Consider the following 26,014-nt stretch of genomic DNA (forward strand, 5'->3'; position numbering starts at 1 on the left):
TGGGAAAGCCAGGAGCAGGGCTCAACCAGCCCCAGAGCCACAGGGCAGCTTGGGGTCTGATGTCCCTGCCCGCTGCCTGGGCAGCAGGAACCTGGACAGCAGAGCGCGCATGAGCAAGCCCCATGGGACGATGCGGAAGGGATGTGGTGGCCACAGCTGGTTCCAGCCGCATCCCGGCGACCCCATGCGCACGGCGCCCCCCACCCCACTCCCACCCCGGGCCCAGACACCAGCATTGTGTGCGGGGCTGTCCTAGTATCCCGCCTCCACCTCCCCGCTGTCTCGGGAGGGGCGGTGGTGGGCCGTGGGGCCTGGACAGGGCGGGCCGGGTGTCCCAACCGCGTGGACGCAGTGGCTGGCTGCCCGCACGAAGACTGGGGAACACCGCGAGGAACAAACAGGCTGGGCCAGTCCACTCCAGGCTGTCCCCTGCCCAAGGCCATCCGCTCACCTGTGCCCAGGGCGCCCCAGGCACCTCCTGGGCCCGGGGGCTTTGGGGGCGGGACTTCCTGCCAGGGGCTTCCCGGTTCCGTGCCCAGGGCCAGAGTGGCCCCGCCCCTCTGTCCTCTGACCCCACCCTGACACTGCCCCCTGACCCTAAGACATACATGACCTCTCTAATCCCATCCTCCTCCTTGGACACAGCTCTCTCCTGAGCCCTCCTTGACCTTGGACCTGCCCCTGCGCTGTCCCCGCGCTGGCCCCGCCCTGACCCCGCCCTAATCCCCTCGGACCCGAGCTCTCACACCCCACCTTGGTCCCACTCTGACCAGGTCAGGCCCTGGAGAGTTGGAGCAGGGTCCACGGAGCAGCTGAGTGCTTCTGCTCACTCAAGGGAGGGACCTCGGAACTCCAGGTGGCTTTTGGAAGAGATCTGGGCTGGAGAGGTCGAGCTCCGAGTTGAGTAGGGGCCTCAGGCGCAGCTGGAGTTGCGGGATGGATCCATCCTGATATGAGAACGTTGGAGCAGAACGGGAGACCCCAGGAGCGAGCCGAGAGGAGGGACCCAGGGAGGCAGGATTGTGCGGGGATGCTTCAACCCAGGAAGGGAAAGCCACACGGCTAGATAAGGGATACGCTTCTCAGCTTGTTACAGAGTTCAACTGAGATAGAATTCGTGTCATAAAATTCACCCATTAGAAGGGACAATTCCATAATTTTCAGTATCATTTAGAATTTTTCAGTAATGACTTTCATTGGAAATAATCTGAAAGATCCTTAGTGAGTGAATCATCAGGGAAAATAGTATAATCCGTTGTAACAAATACTAACATCCAGTATAATAAACATTGTTTCTATCAGAGGATGTCAAGTGGATTTTGCTCAGTCATTTAGTCAGTAGTCATTTCTATAACATTTCATTTTCATAGCATGTATAGTCCCGTTTGGAGAATATCAATCTCAATAAGACGAAGTTATAAAGATGAAAAACTGTGGCATGGTGATCACTTACCATGAAAACCATCTTACTCAAAATATGAGATTTAAATATTGATGTTCAGTTTATTCATTTTTAAGCTTATTAATCTGGTGTTTTCTATCATCGCTAAGAATTTTACTTTTGCACCTTTGTCAAAACCGATTTTGTTTTTCTGTTTATGTGTCTGGGATTGGCAGAAATTTCTTATAAATTGCTAAGTCTGGAAATTTGATTCTTCCTCCTGGTTTTCTTGGCTTACTGTAGTATTTTTTTCCTCCCCTTGTGAAATCTACAATAATATATATGCTGATTTGGAGAGTTTTCCAATTTGTTGTTGATTTTCTGTCGCAAAGCCTATTCCTTGTCGTGTGTGGTCATTGATGCTTCTGTTCTTTACTTCATGTCCTCCCTGTGTCCATCTGAGCTCTCAGCTCCCTGAGACCCATTATAACACTAGTGAACAAGAGACAAGAAAATGAAATTCACATTTTCCTCTGCTGTGAAATGTCTCTTCTGTCAGATGAATCTACAGGAGAGATCAGAGGCAGCTGATGTCAGAAAGACCCTGTCTTTCATCTTCTCTGCCGAAATCTATGTTAAAACGCAAAAAAGTGGGGCTGGAGCAATAGCACAGCAGGTAGGGCGTTTGCCTTACACGTGGCTGACCCGGGTTCGATTCCCAGCATTCCATATGATTCTCTGAGTCGCGCCAGGAGTAATTCCTGAGTGCATGAGCCAAGAGTAAACCCTGTGCATCGCTGGGTGTGACCCAAAAAGAAAAAAAGAAAAAAAAGAAAAAAGCAAAGAAGAGCCAGACATAGGTACAGAGGTAAAGGCTTGCATGTGACTAAATCGTGCTTTGATCCAGGAAACATTTATGGTCCTCTGAGCACTGCCAGGAATGATTTCTGAGCACAGAACCTAGAGTAGGCCCTGAGCACCACTGGGTGTGTTCCAAAAACCAAAAGGGAAGAGAGAAAATAACAAAAAAGTAAAGAGAGAATATCTCAGAAATCTACAGTCAAAGGCCCTTACTTTGTCATTTATGAGTTCCTAGAAAAAGAAGAATGCCTGAGTTAGAATTTCTTTGTGCCATCACACCTACCAGACACTGTAGGAATGAGATTCAAATAATTTGGGCTCTTATGTCATTTTAATTTTTGTTTATTTATAATAAAGTTCCTATCATTTCTGTCTGCTAATTTTTTCTTTATGTCTCCATTTTCTTCACATGTGAGCTCAAATTGATTATTTGAGACTTTCTTACTTTTTCTTTTTTTTTTTTCCCCTTTATTTTATTTTATTTTTTTTAAAGTTGTAGATTTACAATTTTTTGTGCTTTGGTTTCAATTATACAATGATCAGATACCCATCCCTCCACCAGTGCCCATTTTCCACCACCATGGATAATATCCCTCCCAGCCCCATCCCCCCATCCCCCCTGTCTCTGTGGCAGGGCAATCCCCTGTGTTCTCTCTCTCCTTTTGGGTGTTGTGGTCTGCAAAAGAGGCATTGAGTGGCAAACATGTTCAGTCCATAGTCTACTTTCGACATGCATCTCCCCTCCTGGGAGAATCCTCCAAACATCCTTTATTTGGTGCTCCCTTCTCTATCTGAACAGCCCTTTCCTCTAGGATACCCGGCTGGCCTCTAAGTTATGGAGTAATCCTCCTGGTGCTGATCTCAGCTATTCTTGGGTATTAATCTCATACTTTGTTACTTTATATCCCCCAGATGAATGCAATCTTTCTATGTCTATCCCTCTCTTTCTGACTCATTTCGCATAGCATGATACTTTCCATATTGTACCACTTGTATGTAAATTTCATGACTTCATCTTTTCTAAGAGCTACATAGTACTCCATTGTGTAGATGTACCAGAGTTTCTTTAACCAGTCATCTGTTCTTGGGCACTCAGGTTTCTTCCAGTTTCTGGCTATTGTAAAGAGTGCTGCAATGAACAAACAAGTGCAGATGTCACTTCGACTATACATTTTTGCCTCTCTGGGATATATTCCCAGGAGTGGTATTGCTGGGTCAAATGGGAGCTCAATTTCTAATTTTTTGAGAATCGTCCATACTGTTTTCCAGAAGGGCTGAACCAGTGGACATTCCCACCAACAGTGAAGGAGTGTCCCTTTCTCGCCACATCCACGCCAGCATCGGTTGCTTTTGTTCTTTTGAATGTGGGCCAGTCTCTGAGGTGTGAGATGGTATCTCATTGTGGTTTTGATCTGCATCTCCCTGATGATTAATGATGTAGAGCATTTTCTCATGTGCTTTTTTGCCATTCGGATTTCTTCTTTGAGAAAGTTTCTGTTCATTTCATTGCCCCATTTTTGGATGGGGTTGGATGTTTTCTTCTTGTGGAGTTTAACCAGTATTCTGTATATCCTGGATATCAACCCCTTGTTAGATGTGTATTCGGTGAATATCCTTTCCCATTCTGTAGACTGTCTTTGTATTTTGGTCACTGTTTCTTTGGAGGTGCAGAAGCTTCTTAGTTTAAGATAGTCCCATTTATCTATCTCTGTTTTCACTTGCTCGGCCAGTGGCGTGGCATCTTTGAAGATACCATTAGCTTCAATGTCATGGAGGGTTTTGCCAACTTTATCTTCAATGTACCTTATGGTTTCTGGTCTGATGTTGAGGTCTTTAATCCATTTTGATCTTACTTTTGTACATGGTGTTAGGCAGAGTTCTGAGCCTATTTTTTTGCATGTAGCCGTCCAGTGATGCCAACACAATTTATTAAAGAGGCTTTCCTTACTCCACTTCACATTACTTGCACCTTTATCAAAGATTAGATGAGCATATGATTGAGGAGAGATGTCAGTGTATTCAACCCTGTTCCATTGGTCTGCAGTTCTGCCTTTGTTCCAGTACCATGCTGTTTTAATTATTACTGCTTTGTAGTACAGTTTGAAGTTCGGGAGGTTGATTCCTCCCATTTTCTTTTTCCCAAGAATTGCTTTAGCTATTCGTGGGGGCTTATTGTTCCATATAAATTTCAAGAGTGTTTGCTCCATTTCTTTGAAGAATGTCATGGGTATCCTTATAGGGATTGCATTGAATTTATACAATGCTTTCGGTAGTATTGCCATTTTGACAATGTTAAGTCTCCCGACCCATGAGCAGGGGATATCTTTCCATTTCCTCATGTCCTCTTTTATTTCCTGAAGTAGCGTTTTGTAGTTTTCTTTGTACAGGTCCTTTACTTCCTTAGTTAAGCTGATTCCTAGGTACTTGATTTTCTGGGGCACAATTGTGAATGGGATTGTTTTTTTCATGTTGCTTTCTTCTCTCTCACTGTTTGCGTATAGGAAAGCCATGGACTTTTGGGTATTGATTTTATAACCTGCAACTTTACTATACGAGTCTATTGTTTCTAGGAGTTTTTTGGTGGAAGTTATTGGGTTCTCTAAGTAGAGTAGCATATCATCTGCGAATAGTGAGAGCTTGATTTCTTCCTTTCCTACCTGAATGCCCTTAATATCTTTTTCCTGCCTAATCACTATTGCAAGTACTTCCAGTACTATATTGAACAGCAGTGGAGAGAGTGGGCATCCCTGTCTCGTCCCTGATCTTAGAGGGAAGGCTCTCAGTTTTTCCCCATTGAGGATGATGCTTGCTGTAGGCTTGTGGTAGATGGCTTTAATTATGTTGAGGAAGGTCCCCTCTATACCCATTTTGGCTAGGCTTTTCATCATAAAGGGGTGCTGGATCTTATCAAATGCTTTCTCTGCATCTATTGATAGGATCATATGCTTTTTATCTTTTCTTTTGTTGATACGGTGGATTATGTTGATTGATTTCCGAATGTTAAACCATCCTTGCATCCCTGGGATGAATCCTACTTGGTCATGGTGTATGATCTTTTTGATGAGTAGTTGGATTCTATTTGCTAGTAGTTTGTTGAGGATCTTTGCATCTGTGTTCATCAGGGATATCGGCCTGTAATTCTCTTTCTTTGTGGTATCTCTGTCTGCTTTTGGTATCAGTGTGATATTTGCTTCGTAGAAACTGTTTGGAAGTGTTTTTGATATTTCAATTTCGTGGAAAAGCTTAAAGAGCATTGGGAGTAAGTCCTCTTTAAAGATTTGGAAGATTTCACTAGTGAATCCATCCGGGCCAGGACTTTTGTGCTTGGGGAGACTTTTTATTACCATTTCAATTTCCTTGATGGTGATAGGTCTGTTCAGGTATTCCAGGTCTTCTTGGTTCAGCCTTGGGAGTCTGTAGGAGTCTAGGAATTTATCGATTTCCTCGAGGTTTTGATGTTCCGTGGCATAAAGCTTCTCAAAGTACTCCCTGAGGATCCTCTGAATTTCTGTGGTTTCTGTTGTAATGACCCCCTTTTCATTTCTGATTCGGTTTATTAGGGTTTTCTCTCTCCCTTTCTTTGTGAGTTTTGCTAGAGGCTTATCGATCTTGTTAATTTTCTCGAAGAACCAGCTCTTGGTTTCATTGATCTTTCGGATTGTTTTTTGGGTTTCCATCTCGTTAATCTCTGCTCTGAGGTTTATTATTTCCTTTCTCCTGTTCGGGTTGTGCTCCTTTTTTTGGTCCTTCTCCAAGCTCTTAAGCTGTGAGGTTAGGTTACTTATGTGTGCTCGCTCCTCCTTCCTGAGGAATGCTTGTAGAGCTATAAACTTTCCTCTTAACACAGCCTTTGCTGTGTCCCATCAGTTTTGGTAACTCGTGTTCTCATTTTCATTCGTTTCTAGGAATCTTTTGATTTCCTCTTTGATTTCCTGTCTAATCCATTCGTTGTTCAATAGTGCACTGTTTAATTTCCAGGTGTTTGATTTAGTTTTCTGTTTTTGTGTGTGATTTACTTCTAATTTCAGCGCATTATGGTCTGAGAAGATTGTTGATACAATCTCTACCTTCTTGATTTTATGGAGGCATGTTTTGTGGCTCAGCATGTGGTCTATCTTGGAGAATGTTCCATGTACGCTTGAGAAGAATGTGTATTCAGCTTTTTGTGGATGAAGTGTCCTGTATATATCTACTAAGTCCCTTTCTTCCATTGTTTCCCTCAAATGAAGTATGTCCTTGCTAAGCTTGAGCCTGGTTGATCTATCAAGAGGTGACAAAGCAGTGTTGAAGTCTCCCACTAGTATTGTGTTGCTATTGATGTCTTTTTCCAAATCTATGAGTAGTTGTTTTAAGTACTTTGCTGGTCTCTCATTAGGTGCATATACATTTATTATTGTAAGTTCTTCCTGTTGTACAGATCCTCTGATCAATAAGAAATGGCCTTCACTGTCTCTTATGACCTTCCTCACTCTGAAATCGATGTGGTCTGATATAAGGATGGCTACCCCAGCTTTTTTATGGGAACTGTTTGCCTGTAGGATTGTTTTCCAGCCTTTGACTCTGAGTCTGTGTTTTCTTTGACTATTGAGATGCGTTTCTTGCAGGCAGCAGAATGTTGGGTTCAATTTTCTAATCCATCCTGCCACTCTATGTCTTTTAATTGGTGCGTTTAGCCCATTGACATTGAGAGAGATTATTGTTATGGGATTTTGTCCCATTGTTCTGTTAAAATTTGGTGTATTTGAGGGGCCTTTCTTGCCTTAAAGTAGCCCATTTAGTTGTTCTTGTAACCATGGTTTTGAGTCTATGAAGTTCCTGAGCTGTTGTTTGTCTGTGAAACTGTGTGTTGTTCCTTCTATTATGAATGAGTCTTGCTGGGAAAAGTATTTTGGGGGAGGCATTTATTTCATTGAGTTTTTTTACTATGTCCCACCACTGTTTTCGGGCCATGAGGGTTTCATCAGAAAAATCAGCTGTGAATTTTAAGGATGCTCCTTTGTAAGAGATTTCTTTCTTCGATCTTGCTGCTTTCAGAATTTTGTCTCTGTCTAAGGTTTTGGTCATTTTGATCAGAATGTGTCTTGGAGTATTTTTATTCGGATTTCTTCTAGCTGGTACCCTTCGGGCCTCCTGAATGTGGTCACAAGTTTTCTTCAGCTCTGGAAATGTTGTAGCAATGATGTCTTTGACAGTTTCTTCTTCATCGAGGTTTTCTTCCTGTCCCTCTGGGACTCCAATAATTCTTATGTTACCCCTCTTGGCTTCATCACGATCTTCTCTTGCCATCTGTTCCCGAATTGTGAGTCTCTTTTCCATTTTCTGCTCTTTTCTGGAGAGTCTCTGAACTTGATCTTCGAGCTCACTGATTCTGTTCTCAGTCGCTCTTACTCTGCTGCTGAGGCCTTCCACTGAGCTTTTCAATTCGCCTATGAGATTTTTCAGGTCTGACATTTCTGATTGCATTTTCCTCATTTCTGCCTTCAGATCCTCTTGTCTTCTATTGGCATTGCTTTCCATTGTTTCTTTTAATTCCCTAAGCATCCTAAGTAGCTCCCTTCTGAATTCCTTGTCAGAGAGGTTGTCTAACACTACAGTACTGTTGGTGTCATCTGGGCTAGACTCTTCAATATGAATGTTTGGTGGGCTTTTGCGTTGCTTTACCATTGTGAGAGGTGTGGTTTAGTCCTTCACGTTCAGTGTTACTATTCTGCTTGATATGCAGTGTGAGTTAAGATAGGCTTATGAGTTATTGGCAACTGTGTTTCTAGTGGCTGAGCTAAAATAGAGAAGTTTCCATCTAAGAAGTTAGCTTATGGTTCCTATGGCATATGTAGTGGGAAAATATTTCGCGGCCGCGTTAGCGGCCGCGGCTCCGGAAAGAATCCCTGGCACTGGGCGAGGAGTTGGGAATGTCTCCTGTTTGGAATTGGAGCTGTTCAGCTTTGTTGCCCAGAGCTGGGCCTCTGTGCCCGTCCCACGCAGATCAGGGGTTGAAAACCGGCTGTCTAGGGGCTGTTTCTAGCTGCGCGTGCCCAGAGAGGAACCCAGGCCCTTGGGGGCGGGCTGTACCTGTTGGAATTGGAGCCGTTCAGCTTTGTTGCCCAGAGCTGGGCCTCTGTGCCCGCCCCACGCGGATCAGGGGTTGAAAACCGGCTGTCTAGGGGCTGTTTCTAGCTGCGCGTGCCCAGAGAGGAACCCAGGCCCTTGGGGGCGGGCTGTACCTGTTGGAATTGGAGCCGTTCAGCTTTGTTGCCCAGAGCTGGGCCTCTGTGCCCGTCCCACGCAGATCAGGGGTTGAAAACCGGCTGTCTAGGGGCTGTTTCTAGCTGCGCGTGCCCAGAGAGGAACCCAGGCCCTTGGGGGCGGGCTGTACCTGTTGGAATTGGAGCCGTTCAGCTTTGTTGCCCAGAGCTGGGCCTCTGTGCCCGCCCCACGCGGATCAGGGGTTGAAAACCGGCTGTCTAGGGGCTGTTTCTAGCTGCGCGTGCCCAGAGAGGAACCCAGGCCCTTGGGGGCGGGCTGTACCTGTTGGAATTGGAGCCGTTCAGCTTTGTTGCCCAGAGCTGGGCCTCTGTGCCCGTCCCACGCAGATCAGGGGTTGAAAACCGGCTGTCTAGGGGCTGTTTCTAGCTGCGCGTGCCCAGAGAGGAACCCAGGCCCTTGGGGGCGGGCTGTACCTGTTGGAATTGGAGCCGTTCAGCTTTGTTGCCCAGAGCTGGGCCTCTGTGCCCGCCCCACGCGGATCAGGGGTTGAAAACCGGCTGTCTAGGGGCTGTTTCTAGCTGCGCGTGCCCAGAGAGGAACCCAGGCCCTTGGGGGCGGGCTGTACCTGTTGGAATTGGAGCCGTTCAGCTTTGTTGCCCAGAGCTGGGCCTCTGTGCCCGTCCCACGCAGATCAGGGGTTGAAAACCGGCTGTCTAGGGGCTGTTTCTAGCTGCGCGTGCCCAGAGAGGAACCCAGGCCCTTGGGGGCGGGCTGTACCTGTTGGAATTGGAGCCGTTCAGCTTTGTTGCCCAGAGCTGGGCCTCTGTGCCCGTCCCACGCGGATCAGGGGTTGAAAACCGACTTCCCATTTTCTAAGAGCACTGTACCAGGAGTCTGGACAATCTGTCCAATATCTTTTCCATAAGAGCTTACCAAAAAGGCACTAGAACAATTCTGCAGGTGTACTTTAAAGTTTTTTATAACAATACAGTTTGATCAGTTCCTTTTCTTAAAACACAACCTCAAATCCTCTGCACATTCCTTTACATACATTCTGTAACTTTCATTCATTTAAAAATCAACTTCACTTTAACAGAATTCCTTTCCCTTTTCCCACTGACGATATCTCCATCCATTATCTTTCTGACTTTTGACATACATCTATACTGAACTTAGCACAACATGATCTCCCAAGTTTGGAACACCAGTTACCAATCATCTCATTTAACATTGACAAAAATACTCTGCAGTACCATTTCAAAAGCATTATATCAGTTCTATAGGTATGTAAAAGGCTTTAGAGATGCTCACAACTAAAAAGTTCTTACAACATACATTCACTGGGCAAAAGTTCACTTCACATTAGAAATTAATCAAGAGACATCTTAGAATTCTGATTTCTAGGAAAACACAGATATAAAGAGCAAAACACTCATAGATTACCATGAAACAGAAAGGATTTCACACTTGAGGACAAAGCTCTCTGAAGGTCAGGACTAGGTTGATACCTGGAGACAAAGCTTGGCATAAAATAAAATTATCAAAATAATAGCATGCACTTTTAAGCAATAGACAGGCTGATTAACAACATAGTTAGTAAAATTTCCCACATTTTCCATGCAATTCTCCATTCTCAGAAACTATTACAGAAGGCTGACATCTGAGGTGAACCCATTTTATAACTCTTAGTAGTTCTAGAAATTTGAGTTACCAAGAGTCTCAGAGATCATATAGAGCACTGGTAGAACAAACTTTGCAACCAATTTTATAACTCCAGAAACTCATGTTTAAACTAAACCATTACTTTTTGAACCTGTTTTCATGTGTCATAGTTATTTTAACTCCTTCTAGGTCAAATATTCTAATCCAATGCAGATACAAATATGTACATTAACATAACAGCATAAGACCTGTAAACAATCAAATTTTATAAAACATGATAAAACCTACTTTGGCTCAATTTCAATAGTTCTTGTACCTTAATTATTTAAAATCATGAGCTTTCTACACCAGATACTTTTAACAATTCCATGAGAATACAAACATGCTTTCAGAAACAGAAAAAGTCCTTTGGATTTTTTTTTTTAACCAAACTTTGATATTAGCATAAGAAAATATTTAAACCTTTCACAAGTACTTTCACAAGCTAAGAGCACTTGGGACCAGTCTGCTAGAGCTTGGAATCTACATCCCAAAGACAAGTATCTGAGCTTTGTATACCAAAGACTAGCCTGGCTAGAGCTGCAAATCTACATCCCAAAGATCAGGCCTGGCTAGCACCTGAGATCTGCATATCTAAAACCAGCTAGGTTTCTGTGAGGAAAGGGAACTGCCTCTTACAAATTTTTCATAAAAGTTAGCTGAGGCTTGTAAGATAAGTTCTTGCTTTCTCTGAACTTTATTTCAGTTTAGTTTCAGGCTCTAGTTCCATAGCTCTTCTAGATAGCACAGATTGTTAAGTTCAAAAAGGATTTCAACTGTTAATAATATAATCATCAATGTTCTTCTAACAAGAAATTTAGATTGAGAATTCTGCTTTCTCTGTAGGCTCAACCTTCTGATAAGGATTAACCCTTGTCTAACAGGTTCCAAAAACAACTGAATTTCTTAAATCACTGGGTTGCATTGTTAGGTCCCTAGGGACCCTAAGGGAGATTCCAGAGTTAAAACTCTATAAATTTTAACTCTCCCTTTCCTGCCCTCCTTATCTGTTACCTCCCTTAAGAACTATTCCCTTATCCACCTCCGGAATGCAGGGCTGAGAATCAGAGGAAGCAAGGTGATAACCAAATGTCCAAGTTACCTGATGCCCACTAGTCACAATGCCTATGTACGTAAATGCTGATCTTTGAATCTATAGGCTAAGGAGTGATGTACTTCTACATGGATTGGTTAAGAAAGCATATGTTGTTACAAATCTATTGGCTATGAAATGCGCGGGCTTTGCTGTAACGGCCAGTGAAGGCCTATATAAGACCCCCTTTGAAGAGGTTCGGGGTCTTGCCTCACCTAACTGACCTGCGTGTCCGTGTAGGCGGCTTGACCCTGGCTAGCCAGTCTTACTGTTGGGATCGGGAGTTCCCTGGCCCTGGGAGGCGCGGAGAGACCAGATAGACACAATTCCTGCAGGAGTAAAAACGGGGTTTATTTAGACCAGCATGCTGGGGCTCTGCAGCATACCCCAAAAATGGGCAGTGGCTGAGAGCCCCGAACTTCTTCAAAGGGGATCTTATATAGGCCTTCACTGGCCGTTACAGCAAAGCCCGCGCATTTCATAGCCAATAGATTTGTAACAACATATACTTTCTTAACCAATCCATTTAAAAGTACCTCACTCCTTAGCCTATAGATTCAAAGATCAGCATTTACGTACATCCATTGTCAGCACAAGCAAGGTTATAGCTGGAATCATTAAGCCTTAGGTAATCTCCCTTGACCATCCTCCTTTTGTGTTACCCAAGTCTGCAGGGTGCTTTAGTGAGACAATACATTCCAGGAAAGGGCAATTTCCCCCAACCACCAGCATCCTGAGTTAGCCTTTACCCAAATCTGCAGGGTGCTTTACTGAGACAATACATTTCAGGGACAGTAAATACACCTGAATCTTGTAGAAAGAAGTTATGCCCTGTTCACTTTGCAAGTCCCCTCTCCCCCAGGTGCAAAGCAGCCAAGCAGTTTTACAGAAAGCAATGTTGCAAGTTAGCTAAAGTACACAAAAATTTGATGCCCCAATATGGATTCCTTCATTCCCCACTTCTTTTCACGAGCATCTCTAATCCTAGAGATCGTGGGGGGGTCGGGGCCTAATTCAAGGACCCGTGGTTAAGAGTAGCTTCCCTCAGTGGGTAGCGTCCGGTATTGTTGCCCCGAATTAGGAGGATCTTCAAGACTCAAACCAATTCTCCCAGGCTTCTCCGACGTCGTTCAAGGCCTTCCCATAGCTTGGCTATAGAGTCTCTGACAACCTCAGTGTGGTCTGCGTAGAAACAGCATCCCTCCACCAGATCAGAGCAAAGCCCTCTGTTCTTGAGGAACAACAGGTCGGAGGTCGAGTCCTCTCAGGTTTTGGGAGACTATCTCGAACAGGGATGTGAGAGATTTCTCGATGAGGTCTTAAAAAGAGTTAAAGCAACAGAAACCAAAGCAACATAATGCCATACCCATCTCTATCATTAAAACAATGAAAAGGATTAACTCTACAAACAGGTTTGGTTGATAATATAACTTCCTGTGTTCAGATTTTTCTAATGGCCACAGAAACACCAAGCCATTCTCTGGCTTTCTCAGTACAGACTGGAAAAGCTTCTGCCCATATACTGAAGCTATCAATGAGAACCAACATTGAACATATGAACATTTGATCATTTGTATAAGGTCAAGCTGCCGATTCACCTCTAAGTTCCTTGATGCTGAACAGGTGTTAGGAGAGGAGGCTCAGGATTTCCACTAGGTTCATTAATGGCACAGAAAGCACAGTTCTGAATTACTTCTATCTTACTTGCTGTTCAGTTCCTCCCCATGGAAGATGGTTCTCACTAGTGTTAAAACATAACCCTTTAATAATATTCCATTGCATTGGTTCAGGAGTTGTTAATCCCATGATGCAACAGAAATTAAGAGCTGATAATATTCTTGTTCTCTCCAAATGACTGTTCACAGAAAATGAGATGCAATAAAGTATAGAAAGAAAATTCACAGTATTTTAGAACTAGATATTAATCTACTCTAATTTGACCAGTTTAGATGCCTTTCTCGACACTTTGGCCAATTCAGACCGGGGGAAAGCAATTCTGCACTTTGAGATGAGCTTCACCCTAGTAAAGCTCTGGCTTTCAATGCTCGTATCAGACTAGTGACAGCATGTATAATATTGAGTTCCCTTTACAGATTAGGCTGTTTTACCTACAGACAGTAAACTAAGTTTTATCTAAATTTCCCCAAAGGGGGTACCTTTTAGATCAAGATTAGAATACATTTATTCAATCACCTCTGTAGAATTAGAATCTGATTCTTACAAAAAGCAAGTTACAGAAACATGGTTTTCTCTCCACCTTCATTTTAAAACGTTGCAAGATAGTTTAACAAACCTGGCTTGTTCTTTTGCATAAACACAGTAAGATTAGAGAACTCTCCATTTGGGATACCCAATTATTTACTGAGAAGTCCTGGGGATCAGCTAAAGACAGGAGACACAACAATAGTGGCATTAATCTTCATTAATCTTATCTGGCACGTCAGAGCTACCCAGGCCTGGCCAGAAGATGTCCCGCGATGTCTCGAGCCCTTGGGTTGTGGCTTTGGTCCTCGTTTTCCACAGAGATGTCCTGGCAGAAAGGAATCCATCCCATCCCTTCTTCAGGGCTGGGAGAAATCCTGGTTTCCAGGTTTTTCCTTGACGCTGAGAGTAGGCCCAGACTGAGTTAGTCATTGCAGAGTCCTAGATTCCTCATTCTCCATAGCAGTGATGGTTTCCAGTCTTTTCTCGAGCCAGCCTGCCTCTAGGGTCGCTCTGAGGTTTGTAGGGTTCTTGAAACAGTACCTGTTAAATCCCTGCTCCTGTCATTTAGACAGATCCCCTGACTGTTTCCCTGGAAGAGGGCTTTGGGGTCCCATGGCTGGTTTTTCCTGTCTGCATGAGGGGTAGACCCTATTACAGAGAGGAAAGACTTATCTGGATTTATGCAAACCAACATAGTGCCATGAAACATCAAAAAACATACTGAAGGTACAAAAGAAGAGAAAAGCAAGTATTTCACTTTACTCACAGAGATGTAATACACCTGTTTGCTGTGGGTCCTAGTCAGAGAAGCTAAAATCTGTAGAGATAAAGCATACCGTTTAACATGTTTTTAATCCCATGTCAAAACCCTTGATTTCTGCAACTTTTGAAAAATTCAATGATCTTAAGAGCACTGTAACAGGAGTCCAGATAATCCATCAATCATCTTTACCATAGATCTTACCACAAAGGTGCTAGAAGAATTCTGCATGTGATTTAAAGCGTTTCTTATAACAGTTTGACCAGTTCCTTTTCTTTAGAACAACCTCAAACCTTCTACACATTCCTTTACATACATTCTGTAACTTTCATTCATTTAAAAATCAATTTCACTTTAACAGAATTCCTTTCCTTTCTTCCCACTGACGATATCTCCATCCATTATCTTTCTGACTTATGGCATACATCTATAGTAGTACAATGTACAATGTGATCTCCCAAATTTAGACACAAGTTACCAACCATCTCACTTAACATGACAAAACTGTACTCTGCAGTACTATTTCAAAAGCATTAGATCAGTTCCATAGATATTCAAAATGCTTAAAAATGCTCACAATTAAAGCTTTTACAAGGTATATCCACTGGGCAAAAGATCACTTTACATTAGAAACTAACCAGGAGACATCTTAAAATTCTGATTTAGAGGAAAACACAAATACAAAAAGATTAAAACACTCATATATTACCATGAAACAGAAAGCATCTCAGGTCAGGGCTAGGTTGATACCTGGAGACAAACCTTGGCATAAAATAAAATTATCAAAATAATAGCATGCACTTTCAAGCACTAGACAAGCAATGCTATGGCTTCAAATTGTCAGGCTGACATCTGAGACTAATTCAATACAACTTATTACTAAGTAGCCCTAGAAATTTTAGTTACCAAGAGTCTCAGAGATCAGATAGAGCACTGGTAGGACAAACTTTGTAACCAATTTTATAACTCTAGAAACTCATGATTAAACTAAACCATTACTTTTAAACCAGTTTTAATGTGTCATAGTTATTTTAACTCTTTCTAGGTCAAATATTCTAATCCAATGCAGATATAAATATGTACATTAACATAACAGCATAAGACCTATAAACAATCAATTTTTATAAAACATGATAAAACCTTCTTTGGCTTAATTTCAATAGTTCTTGTACCTTAATTATTTAAAATCATGAGCTTTCTACACCAGATACTTTTTAACAATTCCACAGAAATACAAACATGCTTTCAGACACAGAAAAAGCCCTTTGGATTTTTTTTTAACCAAACTTTGATATCAGCATAAGAAAATATTTGAATTGTTGTGTGAGCACAAAAAGGATGGCAACAATCTATCTTTCCCACCGCCAGCGTTCTGTAGTTTCCCCCACTCCAGGGAGGTAGATGGAGATGGGCAGGAAAAGGAAGGAAACCTTATGGCCAGGATGCTTGATCTTAGTTGCAGTTTATTCCAATCCTCTCTCCACTCTCGTACCAAAGACTAGCCTGCCTAGAGCTGGGAATCTGCAACCCAAAGATCAGGCCTGGCTAGCACCTGAGATCTCCGTATCTAAGACCTGCTAGGTTCTGTGAGAAAAAGGGAAACTGCCTCTTACAAATTTTTCATAAAAGTTAGCTGAGGCTTGTAAGACAAGTTCTTGCTTTCTCTGAACTCTTATTTCACTTTAGTTTCAGGCTCTAGTTCCATAGCTCTTCTAGACAGTACAAGATTCTTAAGTTCAAAAAGGATTTCAACTGTTAATAATATAATCAATGTTCTTCTAACAAGAAAGTTAGATTGAGAATTCTGCTTTCTCTGTAGGCTCAACCTTCTGATAAGGATTAACCCTTGTCTAACAGGTTCCTAAAACAACTGCATTTCTTAAATCACTGGGTTGCATGTCACTAACTTCTCTAAAATTTCTACTTCTGATTTCAGCCTGGTTCCAACACTCAAGTGTTCCACACAGACACACAGACAGACAGACAGTCAGACACAGACAGACGGACACAGACAGACAGACAGTGAACTGACGAAAACACCACACGTACATGTGCACATATCTGTAGTTGATCGATCAATCTGACCCTTCAAAAAAATGCAGGGAGAAACTGATGGACTGAGAAAGGAAGGGACAGCTCCCAGGGCGGCTGATTGGGAACTCTGCTCCTCATTTCCCAGCCTAACTAGTCAGTCTCCCACTTGTTAAAAATGGGTCAAGAAAGCGCTTTTGTTGATATAAGCCGGCAAAATAAACTATGACAAAGATGTTACCATATTTTCGCCAAGGCTAATTCTGAGGCAGGGAACTAGTACCTTCCTATCAGACATGGGGATAGGCTTCTTTGTTTCTGATGTCAAATAGTTAATCATAAGATCTCGAATTTTCCTGCCTCCTCTGCTTTGATACTCTCCTATTTCTTTTGTTACCTGCAAAGATCTGACTGCAAAATGATCTGGTAATGCAAACTGCCATTCACTGGCTATCTTTCCCCAATATACTCAGGCCACATGGTGTTACAGAGGTCAATAAGATCTCCTTATCTAAAACTACCTAGTTAGAAGCTCCTCAGATGATTTCCTAATTGCAAGCAAGGATCTATGAAAAGGGATGGTTCCTTGGCAAAACTTTTCTCCAGGTCTATCACTTTTGCCTCTCCTAAGGGGACTCTAACCTCCCTTAAATTGACCTTTATTCAGAGGCTCATCTCCACCTGGGTGGGCCTGGCTTTGGGCAGACCCACAGCTGTGTGCCTGAGCCAAACTTAGTGCTGTGGTCTTAAAAACTCTGCTCCTTAAAAAAAACAGTTCTGCCTTCTCTCAGCTTGCTACATCTTCCCTGCTTTTGCTGGCTTGCTGCTTTTCTTAGGCTTCTTACCTGCCTTTTACCCCTTTTTTTTTCTTTCTGCCTTACATCTGGACTGCCTTCATTAGCATTTGAATTGACCTCTAGCTGAGACTGGGTGGGGAAAAGGATTTTCTGCCTGTAAATTGATCTGCCTTAGTTTCCCAGAATCTTCTCACTAGTGGGCTTTCCTCCCATCCCCCCAATAGTGGATGGTGACCCAAGACAGACAAAGGAGGGGTGCCTCTTTGCAGAGACTATTCAGATGCTTGCCTGGAGGAGAACTTCACAGCAGATCTTCCACAGATTACCTCCTTTATCTGAGCCACAAGGTTTGGAGAGAAGGAACCTCGTGGGGGCCAATCCACACCAAAGGAAGGTCATTCTGATGAACAATAAGTGTCAAATTTACCTTTCTTGATCATCAAGCCCAGATCCTGAGCTTTCCTGTGGATCTCAGAGAAGTGATCAATTCTGACCCGTATTAAACAATCTTAATAAACAGAATTAGGAGAAAGATAATAAATACACACACTATGGATACACGCACAGATGACACTTAGGCACTCGCTCGGACCGGTCCACTCTTTCACACGGGTGTGCACCACACTCACCAGTCACCCTGGGACTCCCTAATATGCCCAAAGGGCATGCACATGATTTTTCACCTCCAGAGGGTTTAGTTCTTCCAAGTGAAGAGATCAGAAGTAGGGAAAGGCCAGTGCTGGCCCGGGAGTGGCAATAGAGAGTTCGGGGTTCAGGGGCAGAGGAGGAGCAGAGTAAGTGGGGGCCCCTTCTCCCCCCGGCCTGGCACTCCTGCCTAAGGCTCCTGGTCCGGGTACCCCCGGGGAGCAGGCTGGTAGATGACTCCCTTGACCTGGAAGATAAGCGGCGAGTGGAACGATCCCTCGGGGGGCCAACCAATCTGGAACGTGGGCCATCCTGCAGAGCAAAAGGTCTGCCATTTAGGCTTTTTAACAATCAGAAAAGGATTCTGAGCACGAGAGCAGACCTCTGACCAGTGGGAGAGAGTGAGTGAGAGGAGTGGACGGAGATTGTCCCATGGTTCCAAAGACGGTGTCTCGGTAGAGAAAAAGGACGAGCGTGATCCAACCTACAAAAAAAGAATGACGCAAGCGCAAGGCCTTTTGGAGAGGAAAGAAGAATAGAGAAGTAATAGAGCGGCCGATGATTCCTGACACACCAGATGTAGCCTCTCCGAGGCTACCACAAAAGAGGCCTCCAGGCGTCCCTGGCCCTCATCCACCTCCGGGGCGTCCCCCAGGGCTGCGGCCCGTGTCTATTCCCGACACGTCTGTCAGACACAAGGCTCGCACACACAACAGTGTGCTGCACACCACTGTCACTGTGCTTGCACACCACTGTGCTTGTGTCACCGATCGGTAACTACAGTAAAACGGTACCGGAGAAACAAAGAGAGAGAAAGAGGCGCCTTAACTTACCCCGCGGCTCAATCCTGCGTCCCTGGGGCAGGGTCCTCGGTGATCTCGGTGGGACCTCCAAATGTTGGGATCGGGAGTTCCCTGGCCCTGGGAGGCGCGGAGAGACCAGATAGACACAATTCCTGCAGGAGTAAAAACGGGGTTTATTTAGACCAGCATGCTGGGGCTCTGCAGCATACCCCAAAAATGGGCAGTGGCTGAGAGCCCCGAACTTCTTCAAAGGGGATCTTATATAGGCCTTCACTGGCCGTTACAGCAAAGCCCGCGCATTTCATAGCCAATAGATTTGTAACAACATATACTTTCTTAACCAATCCATTTAAAAGTACCTCACTCCTTAGCCTATAGATTCAAAGATCAGCATTTACGTACATCCATTGTCAGCACAAGCAAGGTTATAGCTGGAATCATTAAGCCTTAGGTAATCTCCCTTGACCATCCTCCTTTTGTGTTACCCAAGTCTGCAGGGTGCTTTAGTGAGACAATACATTCCAGGAAAGGGCAATTTCCCCCAACCACCAGCATCCTGAGTTAGCCTTTACCCAAATCTGCAGGGTGCTTTACTGAGACAATACATTTCAGGGACAGTAAATACACCTGAAAGAGGGCTGGAGCGATAGCACAGCGGGTAGGGCGTTTGCCTTGCAAGCGGCCAACATGGCCGACCCGAGTTCGATTCCTCCACCCCTCTTGGAGAGCCCGGCAAGCTACCGAGAGTATTCGATATGCCAGACACAGTAACAACAAAGTCTCCAATGGAGACGTTACTGGGCCCGCTCGAGCAAATCGACGATCAACGGGAGGGCCTTTACCTTACCTTTACCTTGTAGAAAGAAGTTATGCCCTGTTCACTTTGCAAGTCCCCTCTCCCCCAGGTGCAAAGCAGCCAAGCAGTTTTACAGAAAGCAATGTTGCAAGTTAGCTAAAGTACACAAAAATTTGATGCCCCAATATGGATTCCTTCATTACAATAAACCTTGCTTGCTGTTTGCAGTCTCTGGAGTCTCTTTGTCGTTAAAGGGAGATCACGATCCGCGCCCTAACAGCATGTCACTAACTTCTTTAAAATTTCTACTTCTGATTTCAGCCTGGTTCCAACACTCGAGTGTTCCACATAGACAGACAGATAGACAGACACAGACAGACAGACAGACAAACAAGACAATGAACTGACTAAAACACCACACGTACATGTGCACACATCTGTAGTTGATCCTTCAATCTGACTCTTCAAAAAAATGGCAGGGAGAAACTGATGGACTGAGAAAGGAAGGGCGAAGAAACCTTATCGGCTGATTGGGAACTCTGCTCCCTATTTCCCAGCCTGACCAGCCAGTATCCTGCTTGTAAAAAATGGGTCAAGAAAGCGCTTTTGTTAATATAAGCCGGCAAAATAAACTATGACAAAGATGTTACCATATTTTGGCCAAGACTAATTCTGAGGCAGGGAGCTAGTATCTTATCAGACATGGGGATAGGCTTCTTTGTTTCTGATGTCAAACAGTTAATCATAAGATCTTGCATTTTCCTGCCTCCTCTGCTTTGATACTCTCCTATTTCTTTTGTTACCTGCAAAGATCTGACTGCAAAATGATCTGGTAATGCAAACTGCCATTCACTGGCTATCTTTCCCCACTATACTCAGGCCACATGGTGTTTTACAGAGGTCAACAAGATCTTCTTATCTAAAACTACCTAGTTGGAAGCTCCTCAGATGTTTTCCTAATTGCAAGCAATAATCTATGAAAAAGGAGGAATCCTTGGCAAAACTTCTCCCCAGGTCTATCACTTTGGCCTTTATTCAGAGGCTCATGTCCACCTGGGCGGGCCTGGCATTGGACAGACCCACAGCTGTGTGCCCGACGAACTTCGTGCTGTGGTCTTAAAAACTCTGCTCCTTAAAAAAACAGTTCTGCCTTTCTTAGCTTTCTACTTTTCCCACTTTTTGCTGGCTTGCTGCTTCTGTCCCTTTACCCTTTTTTTTTCTGCCTTACAATTGAACTGCCTTCATTAACATTTCAATTGACCTCTCTTCCTGGAAATTGCTCTTCCTTAGTTTCCCAATCTTCTCACTAGTGGGCTTTCCTCCCGTCCCTCCCATAGTGGATGGTGATGCAAAACAGACAAAGGAGGGGTGCCTCTTTGCAGAAACCATTCAGATGCTTGCCTGGCCAGGGGAGAACTTAGCCTTAGTGGTTCAGCATTCTGAAGCCCGATGGGAGGACCTATCAGGGTGCTCATACACACACGCATTCACACAGAGGTTATCACATTCCTCCCCCAGTCCCCCTAGAGATTTCCAAGGGAGCATACCTTCACAGCAGGTCTTCCACAGATTACCTCCTTTATCTGAGCCACAAGGTTTGGAGAGAAGGAACCTCATGGGGGCCAATCCACCCTGAAGGAAGCCCATTCTGATGAACAATAAGTGTCAAATTTACCTTTCTTGATCATCAAGCCCAGATCCTGAGCTTTCCTGTGGATCTCAGAGAAGTGATCAATTCTGACCCGTATTAAACAATCTTAATAAACAGAATTAGGAGAAAGATAATAAATACACACACTATGGATACACGCACAGATCACACTTCGGCACTCGCTTGGACCGGTCCACTCTTTCACACGGGTGCGCACCACACTCACCAGTCACCCTGGGACTCCCGAATATGCCCAAAGGGCGTGCACATGATATTTCACCTCCGGAAGGTTTAGTTCTTCCAACTGAAGAGATCGGAAGTAGGGAAAGGGCAATGCTGGCCCGGGAGTGGCATTAGAGAGTTCGGGGTTCAGGGGCAGAGGAGGAGCAGAGTCAGTGGGGGCCCCTTCTCCCGCCCGGGACTCCTGCCTAAGGCTCCTGGTCCGGGTGCCCCCGGGGAGCAGGCTGGTAGATGACTCCCTTGACCTGGAAGATAAGCGGCAAGTGGAACAATCCCTCGGGGGCCCAACCAACCTGGAAGGTCGGCCATCCTGCTGAGCAAAAGGTCTGCCATTTAGGCTTTTTAACAATCAGAAAAGATTCTGAACATGAGAGCGGACCTCTGACCAGTGGGAGAGAGTGAGTGAGAGAGGATTCGACGGAGATTGTCCCATGGTTCCAAAGACGGTGTCTCGGTAGAGAAAAAAGACGAGCGTGATCCAACCTACAAAAAAGAATGACGCAAGCGCAAGGAAAGAAGAATAGAGAAGTAATAGAGCGGAGGATGATTCCTTTGACACACCCGATGTAGCCTCTCCGAGGCTACCACAAAAGAGGCTTCCAGGCGTCCCTGGCCCTCATCCACCTCCGGGGTGTCCCCGAGGGCTGCGGCCCATGTCTATTCCGGACACGTCTGTCAGACACAAGGCTCACACACATACCACAGTGCCACCGATTGGGCATGATTGCCACTCAGTTCCTCTTTTGCAAACCACAGCACCCAAAAGGAGAGAGAGAAAAAAGGAGAGTGCCCTGCCACAGAGGCAGGGTGAGATGGGGGTGGGTGGGAGGGATTCTGGGATTAGTGGAGGTGGAGAGTGGGTACTAGTGGAGGGATGGGTACGCAATCATTGTATAACTGAAACTCAAGCACAAAAATTTAAAGTCTAAAAATATTTGTAGGGGCTGGAGAGATAGCACAGAGGGTAGGGCGTTTGCCTTGCACGCGGCCGACCCGGGTTCAATTCCCAGCATCCCATATGGTTCCCTGAGCACCGCCAGGAGTAACTCCTGAGTGCAGAGCCAGGAGTAACCCGTGTGCACCACCAGGTGTGACCCAAACAGCAAATAAAATAAAATAAAAAATAAAAGTGTTTGTAAAACAAAATCACTTCTCTCTCTCATTTTTAGTTTTGAAAAATATAGCCAATTCCATAAAAAATGTTATTTATATTAAGAAATACTGGGCTTGTATCTGTATTGCAAATCATAATGCCTAAATGTAGAGAGAGAGTATGGAATAAATTGTCTGCCAGGGAGGCAGGGGGAGGGTGGGAAAGGGGGAGTATACTGGGGAGACTGGTGGTCGGAAATGTGCACTGGTGGAGGGATGGGTGTTTGAACATTGTATGATTGTAACTCAAATATGAAAGCTTGTAACTGTATCTCACGATGATTCAATAAAATTTAAAAAATAAATAAATGAATGAATAAAAATTAAATTAAAAAAAAGAAAAGGAACAGGGGGGCTGGCTGGAGTGATAGCACAGTGGGTAGGGCATTTGCCTTGCACGCGGTCGACCCGGGTTCAATTGCCAGCATCCCATATTGTGCCCCGAGCACCGCCAGGAGTAAAACTTGAGTGCAAAGCCAGGAGTAATCCCTGTGCATCGCTGGGTGAGACCCAAAAAAGCAAAAAAGACAAGACAAGACAAGACAAGAAAAAAAAGAAGAAAAAGAACAGGGAGTGGAAGGGAGTTACCTTGTAGTTTCTCGGTTTGGCATCACGAGGTTCTGGGGCCATGATGGAACCTAGACACAGCACAAGGTCCCAGAGGTTTCCCTTCCGCAATTCTCCGCCCGGCTCCCGAGCCTGACACCAGGACTGCTCTGAAGGCACCTTGTCCCGAGTGTCCTCCTCCAGGCTAGCGTCACAGCCTGAGTCAGACCACAGCCCCGCCCATGCAAGTAGGAGCGAGCAGAGCAGCGGCGCCCCCGTGTGGCCATAAAGCCGAAAGCCCCTCTGTTTGGTTGTGGTGGCCGAGGCTAGGCGTGTCATTCTCAACAGCACATCAGGGAGTGAAGGGGTCACTTGGTCATTACTAACAATTGTCACCCTCACCACCTAATTAGACACATTCCTCAGGTTCTCCCATTGAAGACACATGTTTTACTTTATACATACAAACATTTATTGCTGTAGTTAAGGTGATACATCTAGTGTTAATGTACAGTTACTGCATCTCACCACCCCCAAAGTGCCTAATACCATCCACCATGTCCTTATATTATTTTTGGGTTTTGCATTTTCTTGCCATTCCCCAAACTACTCCCCAGAGAGTCAAAAGTTTTCTTTTCCTCTTTCCCTCACTGCTTCTTTAGAAAGAACACTATGGGCTGCTCTGCAGCTTTGTGTGAAACATTCTATTTTGTTTGTTTATTTTGGTGCCACACCTGGCCATGCTCAGGGTTTACTCCTAGTAGGACTCGGGGGACCATATGCGGTGCTGAGGGTTGAACCTTGGCCAGCTGCATGTCAGGTAAACACCCTATCAGCTGTACTAATATTCACCATCTCTGATGTTTCTCCTTTAGCCAGATGACTATGGGCCTATTTTTGAATCTCAGTGTAAAATTTAAGATTATAAGTAAATATATCTTCAGTGGTTTTTGTTCCGAAGGAAAGAAATGCCTTGTTTCCAAAGAAGGAGAACTGAAGCTGACATTGGTGAAGAGATTGGTGATAAAATATTAACTACAGTAACTTTATAAATCATTGTTCTTTAATGAATAGAAAAAAAATTTTAAGGAGAATCATCAGAGGTGGTAAACTGGTTCCTCTTAGCTAGAGTTCTATCATCTCTGCGGGAACAGCAAGCCCAGTCTAGGATCTCAGTTTCAGTTTGCAGCTTATTTTCTCTAATTTCAGATGATATTGATTTTCTTCTTCCTTCCTTCCTTCCTTCCTTCCTTCCTTCCTTCCTTCCTTCCTTCCTTCCTCCCTCCCTCCCTCCCTCCCTCCCTCCCTTCCTTCCTTCCTTCCTTCCTTCCTTTCCTTATTCCTTCTTTCCCTTCTTTCTTTCTTTCTTTCTTTCTTTCTTTCTTTCTTTCGTTCTTTCTTCTTTCTTTCTTGGTTTTGTAGTTTTGGGGGGCCGCACCCAATGGTGCTCAGCCTTTTTCCTGGCCCTGTACTCAGGGATCACTCCTGGTGGGCTTGGGGGGCCATGTGGGGTGCTGGGGATTGAACTCGGATCAGTTCCATGCAGAGCAAACACCCTCCCTGCTGCTTTGCCCTCCAAATGATGTTATACCGTCTATTTCATGCTAATATTAAAAATACCTATAACACTGTATGAACATAAATGACCAATCATATATATCTTGTTTGTTATTAGAACCATATTGACAGGAGGTAGGAAATGAACAAAGACTTATTGGTGAAGCATTCAGGAGCCTCTCCTCCAGTGTTAGAAAATTTCAGATGGAGGCAGAGTTGTTGTGAGAGGGGGTTCAGATCTCTGCCCCTGAGATAGAGCTTGGAGACTGAGATTTGGAGGGGAGAGATGCTCAGCCATTGTCTGCGACCCCAAGGAGATGTGCACACCAGGGGAGACTGAGTGATGCTGAGTGAGGGAGCCCCCTCCAACTCTGAGTTGTATTAAGACATTTGGTTCACCCAACCAGCTCCCACTGCTGAACAGGGACCCTCCAAAGTATTGTGCTGCTCACACCCGGCAGAGGCAGAGAACTGATCACCCCATGCAAATTCCTGTTCCTAGTTGACATTGTCAATGACTTCTGGCTATTCTTCCTGGGGGAAAGTTGTTCCATGGGACATCGAACAGAATGCAGACCCTAAGGAGTTTACTAGTGTTGTTTGAACTCAGTAAATGAATTTTTTCCTACCTTTTTCATACCTTAGTAGGCTTGGATAAAAAATATCATCTATGGTCCTGGAGCTCCCGGTTCCATATGCTGTTCTAATTTTATTTCTAGCTAAGAGGTTTTGAGGAAAGATTATTAGAGTTGTTGCCAATTTGTAGCTTAAACTTTGTGACAATCAACTTACACGCACTGTAGGACGGAGCCACCTGTATGAGAACTGTCACTCCAGTGGCCGAATCTCCATTTGATCTCTATGCGTCTATGATGGAAAGTGTCAGGGAGAGACAACACTCCAGCTGCTTTCCCACATCTCCAGCCTCTGTTTATACTCCTGAAAATCGTGGTTGGGTCAGAAGTCCTAGGTTTACATCCGTGTTTTATCACCTACTTGCCTTAATAACCTTCACAATTGACTTTCCTTCATCTGTATAATTAGAATGATTTGTAAAATCTTTGTTAGCTCAAATTCCAATATTTTCTGACAGCCATGACTTTCTGTCTCTTTACTTTCTTTATTTTGTATTAATTTTTCAGGACCGAACAGTGAAGCAAACTGCCAGGAGTGACAGTAGAACGGTACTTGTTCCTGTCTGAGCGTGAAGAAGCTCCCCGAAGTGGGAAGAGAAGTAGCTGAAGAAACTTTCATCACATTTACTGAGAGCAGGAAGGAAACGTTGCTCTTCCTAATGTCAGGTGGGAGCTTATTCTCTCTAGATGTCCCATCTCTCCAGGGACTCTCCTGGGCGCTTTCTCCTGGAGCTTAAAGCACTCGCAGGTTTCCCTAGTGGTTGAAGTGCTCTGGCTTCTGGAAGAAACTGAGGATCCAGCACTTTGGACTGAGAGTTCACACTGAAGAGGAAAAAGGGACAGGAATCTGCCGTGAGAGGCCCTGGCATTAGGTTCAACCTATTTCGGGCAACATCCTGCTCAGTGTGCCCATAAAGTTGACCAAACATTTTTTTGTTGTCTTTTTTTGTCTGTAG

At 44.4% G+C, this 26,014-nt stretch overlaps 1 protein-coding gene across 1 annotated transcript in view; it reads right to left on the reverse strand.

Annotated features, from left to right (window-relative positions):
* LOC130036148 (putative serine protease 47) overlaps positions 1-23,205 on the reverse strand; it is a 29,770-nt gene extending 6,565 nt beyond the window's left edge. The window contains exon 1 of the mRNA XM_056128133.1: positions 22,909-23,205. Coding sequence (XP_055984108.1) covers positions 22,909-23,205 — 297 coding nt within the window. The remainder of the gene's footprint in view (positions 1-22,908) is intronic.
* Positions 23,206-26,014: the final 2,809 nt, after the last annotated feature.

This window comes from Sorex fumeus, unplaced genomic scaffold (assembly GCF_029834395.1).
Source record: "Sorex fumeus unplaced genomic scaffold, SorFum_2.1 ptg000063l, whole genome shotgun sequence".
In the NCBI taxonomy this organism is placed as follows: Eukaryota; Metazoa; Chordata; class Mammalia; order Eulipotyphla; family Soricidae; genus Sorex; species Sorex fumeus.